Genomic DNA, 13,621 nt, shown 5'->3' with positions numbered 1-13,621 from the left:
TCAGCCACCAAAGCCACAGCCTGTTCACCCCGCTACCATCTAGAAGGTGGAGACAGTACAGGTGCATCAAAGCTGGGACCGAGAGACAGCTTCTATCTTCAGACTGTTAGTCACCACTAGGCGACCTCTGCCCAGAACCCTGCCCTGAACATTAATCACTGTTCTAGCCGGCTACCACCCTGTACTCTACCCTGGACCTTAGAGACTGCTGGCCTATGTAGTCATTGAAAACTGGTCACGTTAATGTTTACATACTGTATTCTAGTCATAACTAGAAGGGGGGGGGGGGGGGTGTATTTATTATTCCTAGGTATTACTGTGCTTTATGAGCTAGAAACAAGCATTTCGCTGCACCTGGGATAACCTCTGAAAATGTGTGTATGCTACCAATAAACGTTGATTTTGAGCCAGCGTATCTATTGCTCAGGCTAGAAAGGAGTAAGTGCGCCATCCAGTGACAATGTACAGTAATGGGCTTGAAGAGCGGACAAAATGTTTGGGTGTGAGGAATACATTTTGTAAAATGAATAAAAATACAGGAAATCTGACTTTAGTTAAAACATTGTTTTACTAGATACACATTTCCCTAGCACTTCTTTAGGCATACATAGTTTGTATTGAAAATAAATCTGATAATTTACAACACAATAACTAATACAACAAGAATGAGGTCTGAAATAAAAGGCCATATTTTTGCTTGTTTTACAATGTATTTAGAAGCCCTCCTCTAATGAATTACATCCAAAATTAATGTAACGTTTCTTCAGCCAAAAGGCAGGGCGACACATTCAGTAATAGATATTCAACTTGTCATGTCTGATGAAAAAAAACAATCTTAGGACATGACAAACTTTCACATAGCCAAAACAACTTGTCACAAAATGAAATAATGGGAATGGGATCTTAAGATCAATCAAAATCTATTTATGCTTTTAAAGATCAACATAGTATTTCACTTGAAACAATAAAAGTACAAATCTAGGATCCTTTACTGTCTGTCAGTAACGCACCCGGGACTGCTACGACGATTCTGCACATCCAATCCCTCACTAATCCAACCCATATCCAAGTAGATATTTTTTGTCCATTCAATAAATGCAGCAAAAACATAAAAAGTATTAGCACTTACTACACCAAACATTGAGCTTTTAAAATAGCTTATTTTAGTCTCACCATCACCACAAACACTCTCAGATTATCTTTACATTCACAGACAAATCCCATTCCAAAAGCCACTCCCTCAGACAGAATGTTGACCAATATTCAGACAATCCTTCATGACCCTACCAGCACAGATGGACAACTATGGAGTAAAACATTATGATTTCTACAACTATGACATACCACAGCAGATGTCTAGTAGAGGCATATTTCACATTGTAAGGTGCTTCATATAATTTTTCATGTGACTGAAAACAGAAATAAACAGGAATAAAAACAACAAAATTACATTGCTTTTTAAGCCCTGGTACTGACAGCGCATTCCTAATACAGAGTAAGGTTAGAGTATGACATTGCTTTTCTGCTGCAACGTATTGTTAGTTTGTGACAGCTCTGTTTTTAAATTGATACGAACGCATGTACATATAATAAAACGATTATAGGACGTACTTATCATCTGGCAGTTTTTACTTACAATAGACATCAAACTAGAAGGTTCTCACAAATACTGAAGTTGGAGGATGCAGAAAATTACATGTATATAATTTTTTTTTAAAGGAAGTCCAAGTTACTCTCCATGTTGCTATCCGCAAACTGAAATAAATAGAACGAGTAAAAGTTAAAGAAAAATAACTTTCCGTACAGGATGTTATTGAGAGTTTTTCCCTCTCAGCCAGTCACAGATAAACATTATGTGAAACATTATGTAAAGAGATGGATCAAAAGATTTAGGCGTTGGACAAAACTCTAGAAGGGGGGGGGGGGGGGGGGGGTGTAAAACAAGCATTATGAGCCCAAATAAAAATAGAACCATAACACATAGAACCAGAACACTACTGCAAGTCCATCACACCAACGTCATATCATTGTACTGTATTATGTCGGAATTTGAAATATGACATTTTGAACAGGAATGATAGACAACATGTCCAGGTGTCTCTATACCTCTCTGGTCTGACCGACTGAGAACACAACCAACACATGTACTGGGAGACTGACCGTCTCTGAGTACAGATAGAATGAAGTAGAACTGGAGTAGATAGATAAGATTCACCTATGAGGCAGATATGACACCACAGAGAGAAGCAGGGAGGACACACTCTCTTTCCAGGGATTTTACATGACCATGTGACATGAACAGGGAAAACTCTGTGGCCTAGTAGTAGCCTGTAACAAAGAGAGTTTTTCCTGGTCGGGTGATGTGGTCAGGAAATCCTCCTGGCCCTAACTGAGGGACACCATTAGCTGGTGAACTGTGGTAGTTGGAGAGGTGGGGGGTACTGGGAGTCTCTTCACTCGTAGTCCTGGTTGAAAGCGCCCCAGTCCTCCTGGACTGGTTCGGCTTCAGGCTTATAACGGTACTCAGACTGCTGGTTTTCTGCTGTGTACTGGTTTTCAGAGGGGCTGACAAATGTTGGGTTGCTCCCTTTCTTCCCTCTGACACTGGAAATATATAAACACGTGTTACAACAAAGCCATGTTAAAGACTAAAATATGAAGGAAAAAAAGAAGGTATTTTCTGAATACGATAACTTCTGTTTGGAGTCCAAACAGAAGTTATCTGGGCGTGCGGAGTGGTATACTCCAGTTGGTGTGTGTGCATGCAGTGGTTGTTGTTTCTTCTGGCTCACGGGGCATGGGAGAGTGGGAATGAGCAAGAGGGACACATACTGGTTCTTATGTTTGGAGCCGCTGATGTGAGCTTGATACTGTTCCACAGAGTTGAGTTCAATGTTGCACACAGTGCATGGATAGCCCTTTACTGTGGAAGCTGGAGACACATATAGGAGAGACTAGTTAGCAAGGAATGCCGTTTTAGACATTACACTAACATGCAATGACCCAATACGGCATCGGTACACAAGGTCCTGTACTGTCTTGCTGCTACTGTATATGACCCTCCAGAGACAATTATTTACACTTGATAGAAACTCAAATTTACATAATCATATGGCCATATTCACAAAGTTCTAAATCAAGTGTTTTTCTTTCCACATGGGCCTCCCGGGTGGCGCAGTGGTCTAGGGCACTGCATCGCAGTGCTAACTGCGCCACCAGAGTCTCTGGGTTCGCGCCCAGGCTCTGTCGCAGCCGGCCGCGACCGGGAGGTCCGTGGGGCGACGCACAATTGGCATAGCGTCGTCCGGGGTAGGGAGGGTTTGGCCGGTAGGGATATCCTTGTCTCATCGTGCTCCAGCGACTCCTGTGGCGGGCCGGGCGCAGTGCGCGCCAGCCAAGGGGGCCAGGTACACGGTGTTTCCTCCGACACATTGGTGCGGCTGGCTTCCGGGTTGGAGGCGCGCTGTGTTAAGAAGCAGTACGGCTGGTTGGGTTGTGCTTCGGAGGACGCATGGCTTTCGACCTTCGTCTCTCCCGAGCCCGTACGGGAGTTGTAGCGATGAGACAAGGTAGTAATTACTAGCGATTGGATACCACGAAAATTGGGGAGAAAATGGGATAAAAATTATTTAAAAAATAAAAATAAAAAAAAACATTACACAGCTGTTTCAAATGATCAAAGCATGTTGATTATTTGAATCAACTGTGTGGTGCTAGGGCTAAAACCAAAACGTGTAGAGTTTGGGAAACCCTGCCCAAGGGAGAGCGTTTCCTTGTTTTTTGCGTGCCTATTTTCTTACTGTGTCGGACAAAGTTTTAGTAGCTTGTTGCAAGTCAGAAATGTTTTCTCAAATACCACCTCTATTTGGAGCTCTATACCCATGTGAAATATATACAAATATTTCCATCTAGACTCCAACCCTTTTGATCGTTTTCCTGAGGAGAACTTCCCCAGGCTTTTGAACAGAACGTGAGACGCTTTAAAGGCCAGGTCCTACCTGGTGCTGTGGACGGCCCATAGGTCTCCATCAGCTTCTGCTGGGTCAGCTGTTTTTTATGCTTCTTGCCTTCGTAGTGCTGCTTGGCCATGAGGGGGTTGTTGAATGAGGCGTGGCAGATGGAACAGAAGTGGTCCTGGTCGTCCTCGGCCGGGCCTGACGATGCCACGCTGCTCGCCTCCTCTGACTGAGTCTTTTTCTTCTTCACTACTGGGGCCAAGGCCTGAGGTAGTGCTACTGGAGAGGTAGAAGGCAGATATAGAAGGCACACATTAATCAGACAGGAAGGAGTTTACGTAATTTTTTGGCACATTTGGAAAATACAAGCATGTGAGATGAAGGAATAACACAGTAGGAGAAAAAGAAAATGTGTGCAGATGGAGTGGAACATTTAAAACAGGCTTATCTCATATGGCAATACAATCCATGTAGGCAGCCTCTTACCTGGGGGCTGGTGGCCAAAAGTCTTCAGTCTTAGGTTCTTGGTGTGCACCTTGCCCTGGTAGTGGGACTCAGCCACCACCGGAGAGGAAAATGTCATATTACATATAAGACAGGCTTTGGAGCGATCCGTCTCTTCATTACTGTTGGCCTGAATATGGGGGGGCAGCAACCGTGAAGAAGACAAAAAGGTTAAGGGAGCTCTATCCATGAACACTGTCTCTACTGAGAAGAGAAGTGCTGGATAAAACATTTTCTAGCTGAGAAGTAACTTACGCTGTCTCCCGAAGGCAACTTGAACCTTTTGATGGTGGGCTCCTCTTCTTTGTGGATGCTCATGTAGCGTCTCACTTTGTTGGCATGCTTTTTGCTCTGAAAAGAATGCGAAAACAGAACGAAATAATGAAAACATCAGCTGCTGCTCTGTATACTGGTTGAGAAAACAACCATATAAGAGTCCAAATCAAGTGGGATCACTGACCTGATAATGTGCAAGTTTCTGCGAGTCAGAATTCAAGACAGCACTGCAGACTTTGCACAGGGCATCAGAAAACAGGTCACCATTCTCCTTTATCATCCTGTTTACTGAAAAAGAATGGATGGCAGTGTTAATTAAACAGAAAACACAGAATCACCAAAGACTCATATAGATCTATCCATCTGTGGTATATCATTATCTATGATGCTCTATGGCCTGTGATGATGAGCTCACAGATAAGGTATCGTATTGGTTTATGCGTAGTTGTAGCTAGCTAGTACACTTAGCTTTTAACACTTATGGCCGAGATCCTTGAACTTGTACATTCGGATAAAGCCTAGGAAGTGGAAGGTATCAACAGCCAATCCAATAGGGTCTGTAAACTATAGTGAGCTTCGATTGGTCAATAACGCGATGTCGCGGAGTATTTGCATTAAGTTCAGCTTTCCCAACTTTGGTCCGCCCTGTTCACGTCCCTTGCCCATGCTCACATCGCCCAAAGGCCCTCCCACCCGCTTCACTGAAAATGAATGGACTTCAGATGTTTCATCGCTCCCAACATGCTATGTGGCTCTCGTGTCTGCTAGCTGCGCGAGAACAACTCGGCTACTAGCTAGCTACTGATTTAGCAAATTTACTTAAGACACAGAAGACGAAAAGTACACACATATAAAAGGCAGTCTTTAGAAGGCCAAGGTGGCTTTGAAAATAGCAAGCCATCTACTAACAAACATTACTCCTTCACTAATGCCTTGCATCGACCTTGGAGCTTGAATCTCACATGGCTAAATAGCTACCGTTAGCAAGCATAGTGATATTGTATTACTTGAAAGCTAGCGTTGATTGTTTATGTTCTGCTCAGAGCAATAATAAATAAACCATACTAGACCAAAGTGGATGTCAATGATATTGAGCATAGGATAACGCGAGTTTACCCTCCACCGCCCCTGAAGGTAAATATGGAAAATCTCCATTAGGTTCCTCGAGCGCCATGTTTTCTTTCGGCAGCAGCGAGTACATGCGTAATTGTTCTTCTTCTTTGGTGAAGTTTAACGGCAGTTGGCATCCAATATGTTGCATTACCGCCCCCAACTGAACTATAGTATAAATCCATTTCGCGTTGTAATACAAAAGGGGAAACGTAAAAAATACAAACAGTGGCGATTTTTGCATTTTAAATCTTGGTGGGGCAAAGAAACAAAAACATTTGGGATGCATGCCAGCAAAGCCACTACACAACACTAAACAATACATTAATTGCACTATAACAGTGACAAACTGTGCCCACAATCTGTTAGGGCCTACATAAAGCTGTCCCAGTACCCGTCCCAACACCTTACCACTGCTACATCTGTCCCAATACCAGTCCCAACACCTTACCACTGCTACATCTTTCTATCAGCGGTCTTGTCTGGCAGCGAAACAGTTCATTCCGCCTCATTTACTGCCTTAAAAAAAACATAGCTGATATGGCTGACTTGCTTAAACAAATGTAGTTTCTACTGACAATTGATATGTACAAACTATGGCATAAGGGGACAACAAGCGGATAAAAGGCAATCCGTAATTTCGATTAAGACATTAATGAGCAAGCTAGGACGAACGTAGTCAATATAACAATTTGTTCAGCACTTTTGAAATGTACAGCGACAGAATTCAGAACATGGGCCGTTCTTACAGTGTTCTCCCTGTACACCAAGTCAGAACCGTATGATAAATAAAGGGGGCAAATAAGCAGACAATGAAAGCTCTTACAATATTCAATGATTACATTTCTCTAAAACAGGTTATAGGCTACATGTGCACCACCAAATCAGAACAGTAGGCAAAATTAAGAAGGGAAAATAGACCAAATTATCAGGGTGAGGCACATGGGCTACTAACAGCTTACTACACAACATACACCTAGTACACGTTATTAGCTACAGTATGCATATCTCCCTGGCATATTACATAATTTATGCAGCAGCATACAATACATTTTTTGACTCACCTTCTTGTGCTGTGCTCACTTGAACAGGAAGGTGGCGCGGCGGTCCTTCTTAGGCAAATTATGTCATCAAAGTCTGGCATTCTCTGGATTTATGGTGCTTTCAAGACAACTGGGAACTCTGAAAAAAAACAAGGTTGAATCATGATGATGTCAGTGATCTTCAGGTTGTAGCTCTAGAAAGAGGCCAGAGTTCCTGACCTACAATTCTGAGTTGGATCACCGTTCAAAATGTATTTTCCCAGTCGGAGCTCGTTTTTTCCCTGAGTTCCCAGTTCAAATTAAAATACAAATGTATTGGTCACATACTGGAACGATGACTGGAACAAATTGCAAAAATCACTGAAGCTGGAGACTCATATCTCCCTCACTAACTTTAAGCATCAGCTATCAGAGCAGCTTACAGATCATTGCACCTGTACATAGCCCATCTGTAAATAGCCCATCCAACTACCTCATCCCGATATTGTTAATTTTTTTAATTTTTTTTTGCTCCTTTGCACCACAGTATCTATACTTGCACATTGATCCTCTGCACATCTATCACTCCAGTGTTTATTTGCTAAATTGTAATTATTTTGCCACACTGGCCTATTTATTGCCTTACCTCCCTTATCTTACTTAATTTGCACACACTGTATATATACTTTTCTATTGTGTTATTGACTGTACGTTTGTTTATTCCATGTGTAACTCTGTGTTGTTGTTTGTGTCGCACTACTTTGCTTTATCTTGGCCAGGTCGCAGTTGTAAATGAGAACTTGTTCTCAACGGGCTTACCTGGTTAAATAAAAGTGGGGGGAAAAAATACACGTGATTAGCAGATGTTATTGCGGGTGTAGCGAAATGCTTGTCTTGAACTAACTGAAATCAGATTTCCCAGTTCCGAGTTAACAGTTGTTTTGAGCGTGGAAGAAATCATGCTGAATTGACAGCATGGCCAATGTTGAATGTTTATCATTTTAAGCTTGGAAAAGAGACCCTTAAACCCAGACTTGAGACCACACAGCCACTCCACTGAATTGCAGGTTAGTGATTGCTTTGCAATGCTTGCAGTTGGCCACTGATTCCTTCCAAACCACTCATTGTTGAATTTGCCATTTCCAACTTGTTGTGTAATGTTTATGTCCAATGGCCAATGAGCACCGATACGTTTTATCTATAATTTCTCTTCATTATTTCTCTTCATATGACAAGGATTTAAAAGGATTTGCCAGTATATTGTTGACTTGATTCATGATGATGACTGCTTGCTAAGATGTTGAAAATATGATCAGTCCAATCAAAGCTACCTTGAGCCTTATTGGATGGGCACTTCTAATGTAAATCTATAGCAGCACCCAAGTGGCTTGAATTTTATAGCTCTAACCTTAGATTTGCTGGTGACATAGTGTCCCCATGAGTGACAGAACACTGAGCCATTCACGGTGCAACTAGAGAACATTCCCAACCCCATACACTCCGTATTTTCCACTGGCTGCCCCACCACCACCACCACAGAAAAACAGACCATGTTTGTATGTGACTTTATCAACTCAATGATTTATTTTATTTTTTACATTGTTTGCAAACTGATATGTGACAAGTATTAATGCCAAAATAACATGCAAAACATGTTCTTTTTTTTTGCTAAAAATGTGAGACTCAAAACAGGTGGCTCTGCCCCACCTGCCCTGAATGACGGATCGCCACTGAAAATAAATATATTTTTAATTACCCTACCAACTAACCTTGCACTCATTAAAAACCCACTACCCCATTCCACTACTTTGACCCTATCTGCTCCTGTACCATGCCAACAGCCTGGGAGGACAGGACACCACCACTCATTACACCCTGTAACTCTTCTGAAGTCAAATCTCGTACACACAAATACTTCCCTGCAGCTACCACTACATCTATTTTCTGTGATTTAAGTTCCACTTCTGCGGTACAGTTGATAACCATTGCTTAGAAGCCAGCTAACCTTACTGAAGCATATATCACTCATTGGCCTTTCCCTCTGTGCTGGCACAGATCTACTAGTCACAGGGATCCTCTCACCCTTGACCTTTCATCCTTTACTTTCTTCACTGCTTTAGCATTCAGCAGCTTCTGCAATACTCTGAGTCTACCCACCTCAAGCTTTCTGTCTCGCACCGGACACTTCCGATCCCCAACAACATGGGCACCCCTACAGTTAACACACACAACTTTATCCACTGAAACTACACAATCCTCTATCCCATGCCTTCTTGCACATTTCCCACATCTTGTAATCTCCCTCCTACAAACTTCTGTGACTTGACCATAAACATTGCACATGAAACAGCACAGTGGATTCAGCACAAAAGCTCTAAAAGGATAACTGATATATCCTAGCATGGCTCGGGTTCCGAGCTCTTCACCACACCTTCCACCTCATTCCTCTTCTCCTGACTTTGCTTGAGGCCCGGTGGCATCCCGATGGCATTCTTTGAACATCAAGTGCTGACAATGTACAGAAGAGCTGTGTGCCAAAGATTTTACAGGCTTTCTTCTATTTGTGGTGTACTTCAATCTAATCTAAATTACTGAACAGTGACATCAGAATCAGGTTTCATTTTATTAACAAGATTAAAACAAAATTTTAGTACAAAGTACTTTGGTTCACAGTGCACACAAAGAACCGAGTCTGCGTCCATCTAGGGAGGTGTGAGAGGTCAAAACAAAGGACTATTCAGCATGATTGGCTGGCCTTGAGTTGAGTTGTCCTCTCCTAACCACGTCTTTCTGCCATGGCACAATTCCAGGGGCTGCAAGGATGAGGAGCCATGTGTGGTGTCTGGTTTCCTTCAGACCAAGACTCTTCCTAGAGCTGGCCACCCGGCCAAACTGAGCAATCGGGGGACAATGGCCTAGGTCAGGGAGGTGACCAAGAACCTGATGGTCACTGACAGAGCTCCTCTGTGGAGATGTGAGAACCTTCCAGAAAGACAACCCTCTCTGCAGCACTCCACCAATCAGTCCTTTATGGTAGAGTGGCCAGACGGAAGCTACACCTCAGTAAAAGTTACATAACAGCCCGCTTGGAGTTTGCCAAAAGGCACCTAAAGGACTCCCAGAGCATTATAAACAAGATTATCTGGTCTGATGAAACCAAGAGCTCTGTCAGGGTGACCATTGGGTTCTTGGTCACCTCCCTGACCAAGGCACTTCTCCCCTGACTGCTCAGTTTGGCTGGGCGGCCAGCTCTAGAAAGACTCTTGGTGGTTCCAAACTTCTTCCATTTAAGAATGATGGAGGCCACCGTGTTCTTGGGGACCTTCAATGCTGCAGAAATGTTTTGGTACATTTCCCCGGATCTATGCAGTGACACAATCCTGTCTTGGAGCTCTACGGACAATTCCTTCGACCTTATGACTTGGTTTTTGCTCTGACATGCACTGTCAACTGTGGGACTTTATATAGACAGGTGTGTGCCTTTCCAAATCATGTCCAATAGATTGATATTATCACAGGTGGACTCCAATCAAGTTTGAGAAACATCAAGGATTATCAATAGAAACAGGATGCACCTGAGCTCAATTTCTTGTCTCATAGCAAAGAGTCTAAATAATTATGAGCATAAGGTATCAGTTTTTTATTTTTAATACCTTTGCAAAAATTTCTAAAAAACTGTTTTCACTATGTCATTATGGGGAATTGTGTGTAGACGAGGAAAAAACTGTATTTAATCAATTTTAGAATAAGACTGTAACGTAACAATGTGGAAAAAGTGAAGGGGTCTGAATACTTTCTGAATGCACTGTGCGTGTGAACAACATACACAACTCCGATATATAATATTTTTCTCAAAGTTGCTGACATGCAAGAACAAGATGTCAGGACAAGTGCAGTATTATCATAAGGAGACAAACTTGGATTAGGGAGGAGAAGCAGAGGAGGTTGAAGAGAGAGGGAGGAAGAGGGTGTGCTTGAATGTTTAAGAACTTAGGAAAATGGGAGATGGTTTGTTGAAAAATGGTAGAAAATGTAAACAGAGTGAACTGTACAATGGATCGAAGACAGGAGGAGAAATGGAAGTGAGTGAGGGCGAAGTATCAGAGGTCAAATCAAATTTTATTTGTCACATGCGCCGAATACAACAGGTGTAGACATTACAGTGAAACGCTTACTAACAAGCCCTTAACCAACAATGCAGTTTAGAAAAATACCTAAAAAATAAAAGTAACAAATAATTAAAGAGCAGCAGTAAAATAACCATAGCGAAGCTATATACAGGGGTACCAGTACAGAGTCAATATATGGGGCACCGGTTAGTCGAGGTAATTGAGGTAAAATGTACATATATGTAGAGTTATTAAAGTGGTAGGTGTGGTGAAGTTCTGGGAGCCCGAGGCTTGCACCGAGGGTCAGGATAAAGATGAATCTGACAGTAATGAAGAGTCTGACATTTTGGGAAAAAGTGGACCCTTGATTTTGGCTGATCCATGGTTTCAGGGTAGTGAAAATGGAGTTAGGTGCTGTGGAATCGGTGACGGTAACTCGGAGTGGTCTTGTGAAAATTGTTTGTGTTTCTGTTGGTCAGAGGGAGCACGTGCTCCACATCAAACTGAGGAAAAGAGATGTGAATTGTTTTTCTCTCAAGAAAAGGGCACCATGGAAAAGAGTGAATACTGGGGTAGCGGTAAATGTGAAAGTGGACCAACTGAAGGGGAAGATTCTCGGTGTTTGTGATTCTCATCGTTTGATGTGACGCAGACAGGGTGGGGTGAGTGGAGAAACAAGACAGTTTGTTCTTTTGAGTTTGGATGTTGAGGCTTTGCCCGACAAAGTGATTTTAGGATATATCAGTTAACCCGTACAAGCTTTGTACCGAATACATTACCTTGTTACCAGTGTCAAGCTTATGGGCATGTGACAGCAATGTGTAGGAGGGAGGTTCCTAGGTGTGAGAAGTGTGCAAAAGGGCCTGAGACAAAGGAATGTGTAGAATTGGGGAAAGAAGCGGTATGTGTAAATTGTAGGGGTGCCCATCAAATAATTTTATTGGTCACATACACATATTTAGCAGATGTTATTGCGGGTGTAGTGAAATGCTTGTGTTCCAAGCGCCGACAGTGCAGTAGTATCTAACATTTCATAACAATACACACATCTAAAAGTCAAATAATGGAACTAAGAAATATATAAATATTAGGAAGAGCAATGTCGGAGTGGTATTGAATAAAATACAGTAGAAAACAGCATATACATATGAAATCTGTAAAGCAGTATGTAAACATTATTAAAGTGACTAGTGTCCCTTTTTTTTTTTAAAGTGACCAGTGATTCCATGTCTATGTACATAGAGCAGCAGCCTCTAAGGTGCAGGGTTGAGTAACCGGGTGGTAGCCGGCTATTGATGGCTATTTAACAGTCTGATGGCCTTGCGATAGAAGCTGTTTTTCAGTCTCTCGGTCCCAGCTTTGATGCACCTGTACTGACCTCACCTTCTGGATGATAGCGGGGTGAACAGGCCGTGGCTTGGGTGGTTGATGTCCTTGATGATCTTTTTGGCCTTCCTGTGACATTGGGTGCTGTAGGTGTCGTGGAGGACAGGCAGTGTGACCCCGGTGATGCGTTGGCAAGACCGCACCACCCTCTGGAGAGCCCTGCGGTTGCGGCTGGTGCAGTTGCCGTACCAGGCGGCGATACAGCCCGACAGGATGCTCTGAATTGTAAAAATCTGTAAAAGTTTGTGAGGGTCTTAGGGGCCAAGCCTAATTTCTTCAGCCTCCTTAGGTTGAAGAGGCGCTGTTGCGCCTTTTTCACCACACTGTCTGTGTGGGTGAAACATTGAAGATTGTCAGTAATGTGTACACCGAGGAACTTGAAGCTTTTCACCTTCTGCACTGCGGTCTTGTCGATGTGGATGGTGGCGTGCACCCTCTGCTGACTCCTGAAGTCCACGATCAGCATTTTATTTTGTTGACGTTAAGGGAGAGGTCATTTTCCTGGCACCACTCCGCTAGGGCCCTCACCTCCCTGTAGGCTGTCTCGTCATTGTTGGTAATCAGGCCTACGACTGTTGTGTCGTCTGCAAACTTGATGATTGAGTTGGTGGCGTGCGTGGCCACGCAGTCAACAGGGAGTACAGCAGGGGGCTGAGCATGCACCCTTGTGGGGCCCCTGTGTTGAGGATCACCATAGTGGAAGTGTTGTTTCCTACCTTCACCACCTGGGGGTGGCCCGTCAGGCAGTCCAAGACCCAGTTGCACAGGGTGGGGTTCAGACCCAGGGCCCCAAGTTTAATGATGAGCTTGGAGGATACTATGGTGTTGAAGGCTGAGCTATAGTCAATGAACAGCATTCTTACATAGGTATTCCTCTTGTCCAGATGGGATAGGACCGTGTGCACTGCGATGGCGATTGCATCGTCTGTGGCTCTATTGGGACGGTGTGCAAATTGAAGTGGGTCTATGCTGTCAGGTAAGGTGGAGGTGATATGATCAAAGCACTTTATGATGACAGAAGTGAGTGCTACGGGGCGATAGTCATTTAGTTCAGTTATCTTAGCCTTCTTGGGTATAGGAACAATGGTAGACATTTTGAAGCAAGTGGGGACAGCAGACTGGGATAGGGAGAGATTGAATATGTCCGTAAACACACCAGCCAGCTGGTCTGCACATGCTCTGAGGACGCGGCTAGGGATGCCGTCTGGGCCGGCAGCCTTGCGAGGGTTTCCGCGCTTAAATGTCTTACTCACGTTGG

At 43.3% G+C, this 13,621-nt stretch overlaps 1 protein-coding gene across 3 annotated transcripts; it reads right to left on the bottom strand.

Annotated features, from left to right (window-relative positions):
- Positions 1 to 549: 549 nt before the first annotated feature.
- LOC129818260 (zinc finger protein 346-like) lies at positions 550 to 5,965 on the bottom strand. Of its 3 annotated transcripts, none has more exons than XM_055874016.1 (7): positions 5,853 to 5,965; positions 4,921 to 5,024; positions 4,716 to 4,811; positions 4,443 to 4,590; positions 3,999 to 4,235; positions 2,833 to 2,932; positions 550 to 2,604 (listed from the first exon to the last, which is right to left on the bottom strand). In XM_055874016.1, the coding sequence occupies exons 1-7, from the start codon at positions 5,935 to 5,937 to the stop codon at positions 2,454 to 2,456; spliced, it is 921 nt and encodes a 306-aa protein (XP_055729991.1). In that variant the 5' UTR covers positions 5,938 to 5,965; the 3' UTR covers positions 550 to 2,453. The 3 variants fall into 3 exon arrangements, with proteins under 3 accessions (XP_055729991.1, XP_055729994.1, XP_055729996.1); XM_055874019.1 differs by having other exon boundaries at positions 3,999 to 4,232; positions 5,853 to 5,961; XM_055874021.1 differs by lacking the exon at positions 5,853 to 5,965 and adding an exon at positions 5,802 to 5,820.
- Between the last annotated feature and the right edge of the window lie 7,656 nt (positions 5,966 to 13,621).

The sequence above is a fragment of the Salvelinus fontinalis genome, chromosome 2 (assembly GCF_029448725.1).
Source record: "Salvelinus fontinalis isolate EN_2023a chromosome 2, ASM2944872v1, whole genome shotgun sequence".
In the NCBI taxonomy this organism is placed as follows: Eukaryota; Metazoa; Chordata; class Actinopteri; order Salmoniformes; family Salmonidae; genus Salvelinus; species Salvelinus fontinalis.
Note: the sequence above shows the minus strand (reverse complement) of the source record. Positions and strands in the feature narration are given on the sequence as shown.

Bases quoted from the DNA above. Each gene is read 5' to 3' on its own strand.
- LOC129818260 (XM_055874016.1), bottom strand. From the start codon at position 5,937: ATGTACTCGCTGCTGCCGAAAGAAAACATGGCGCTCGAGGAACCTAAT. The intron at 4,591-4,715 runs GTAAGTTACTTC...CCCCATATTCAG, and splicing joins AGTTGCCTTCGGGAGACAGC to GCCAACAGTAATGAAGAGAC. The intron at 2,605-2,832 runs GTATGTGTCCCT...ATATATTTCCAG, and splicing joins GGCTCCAAACATAAGAACCA to TGTCAGAGGGAAGAAAGGGA.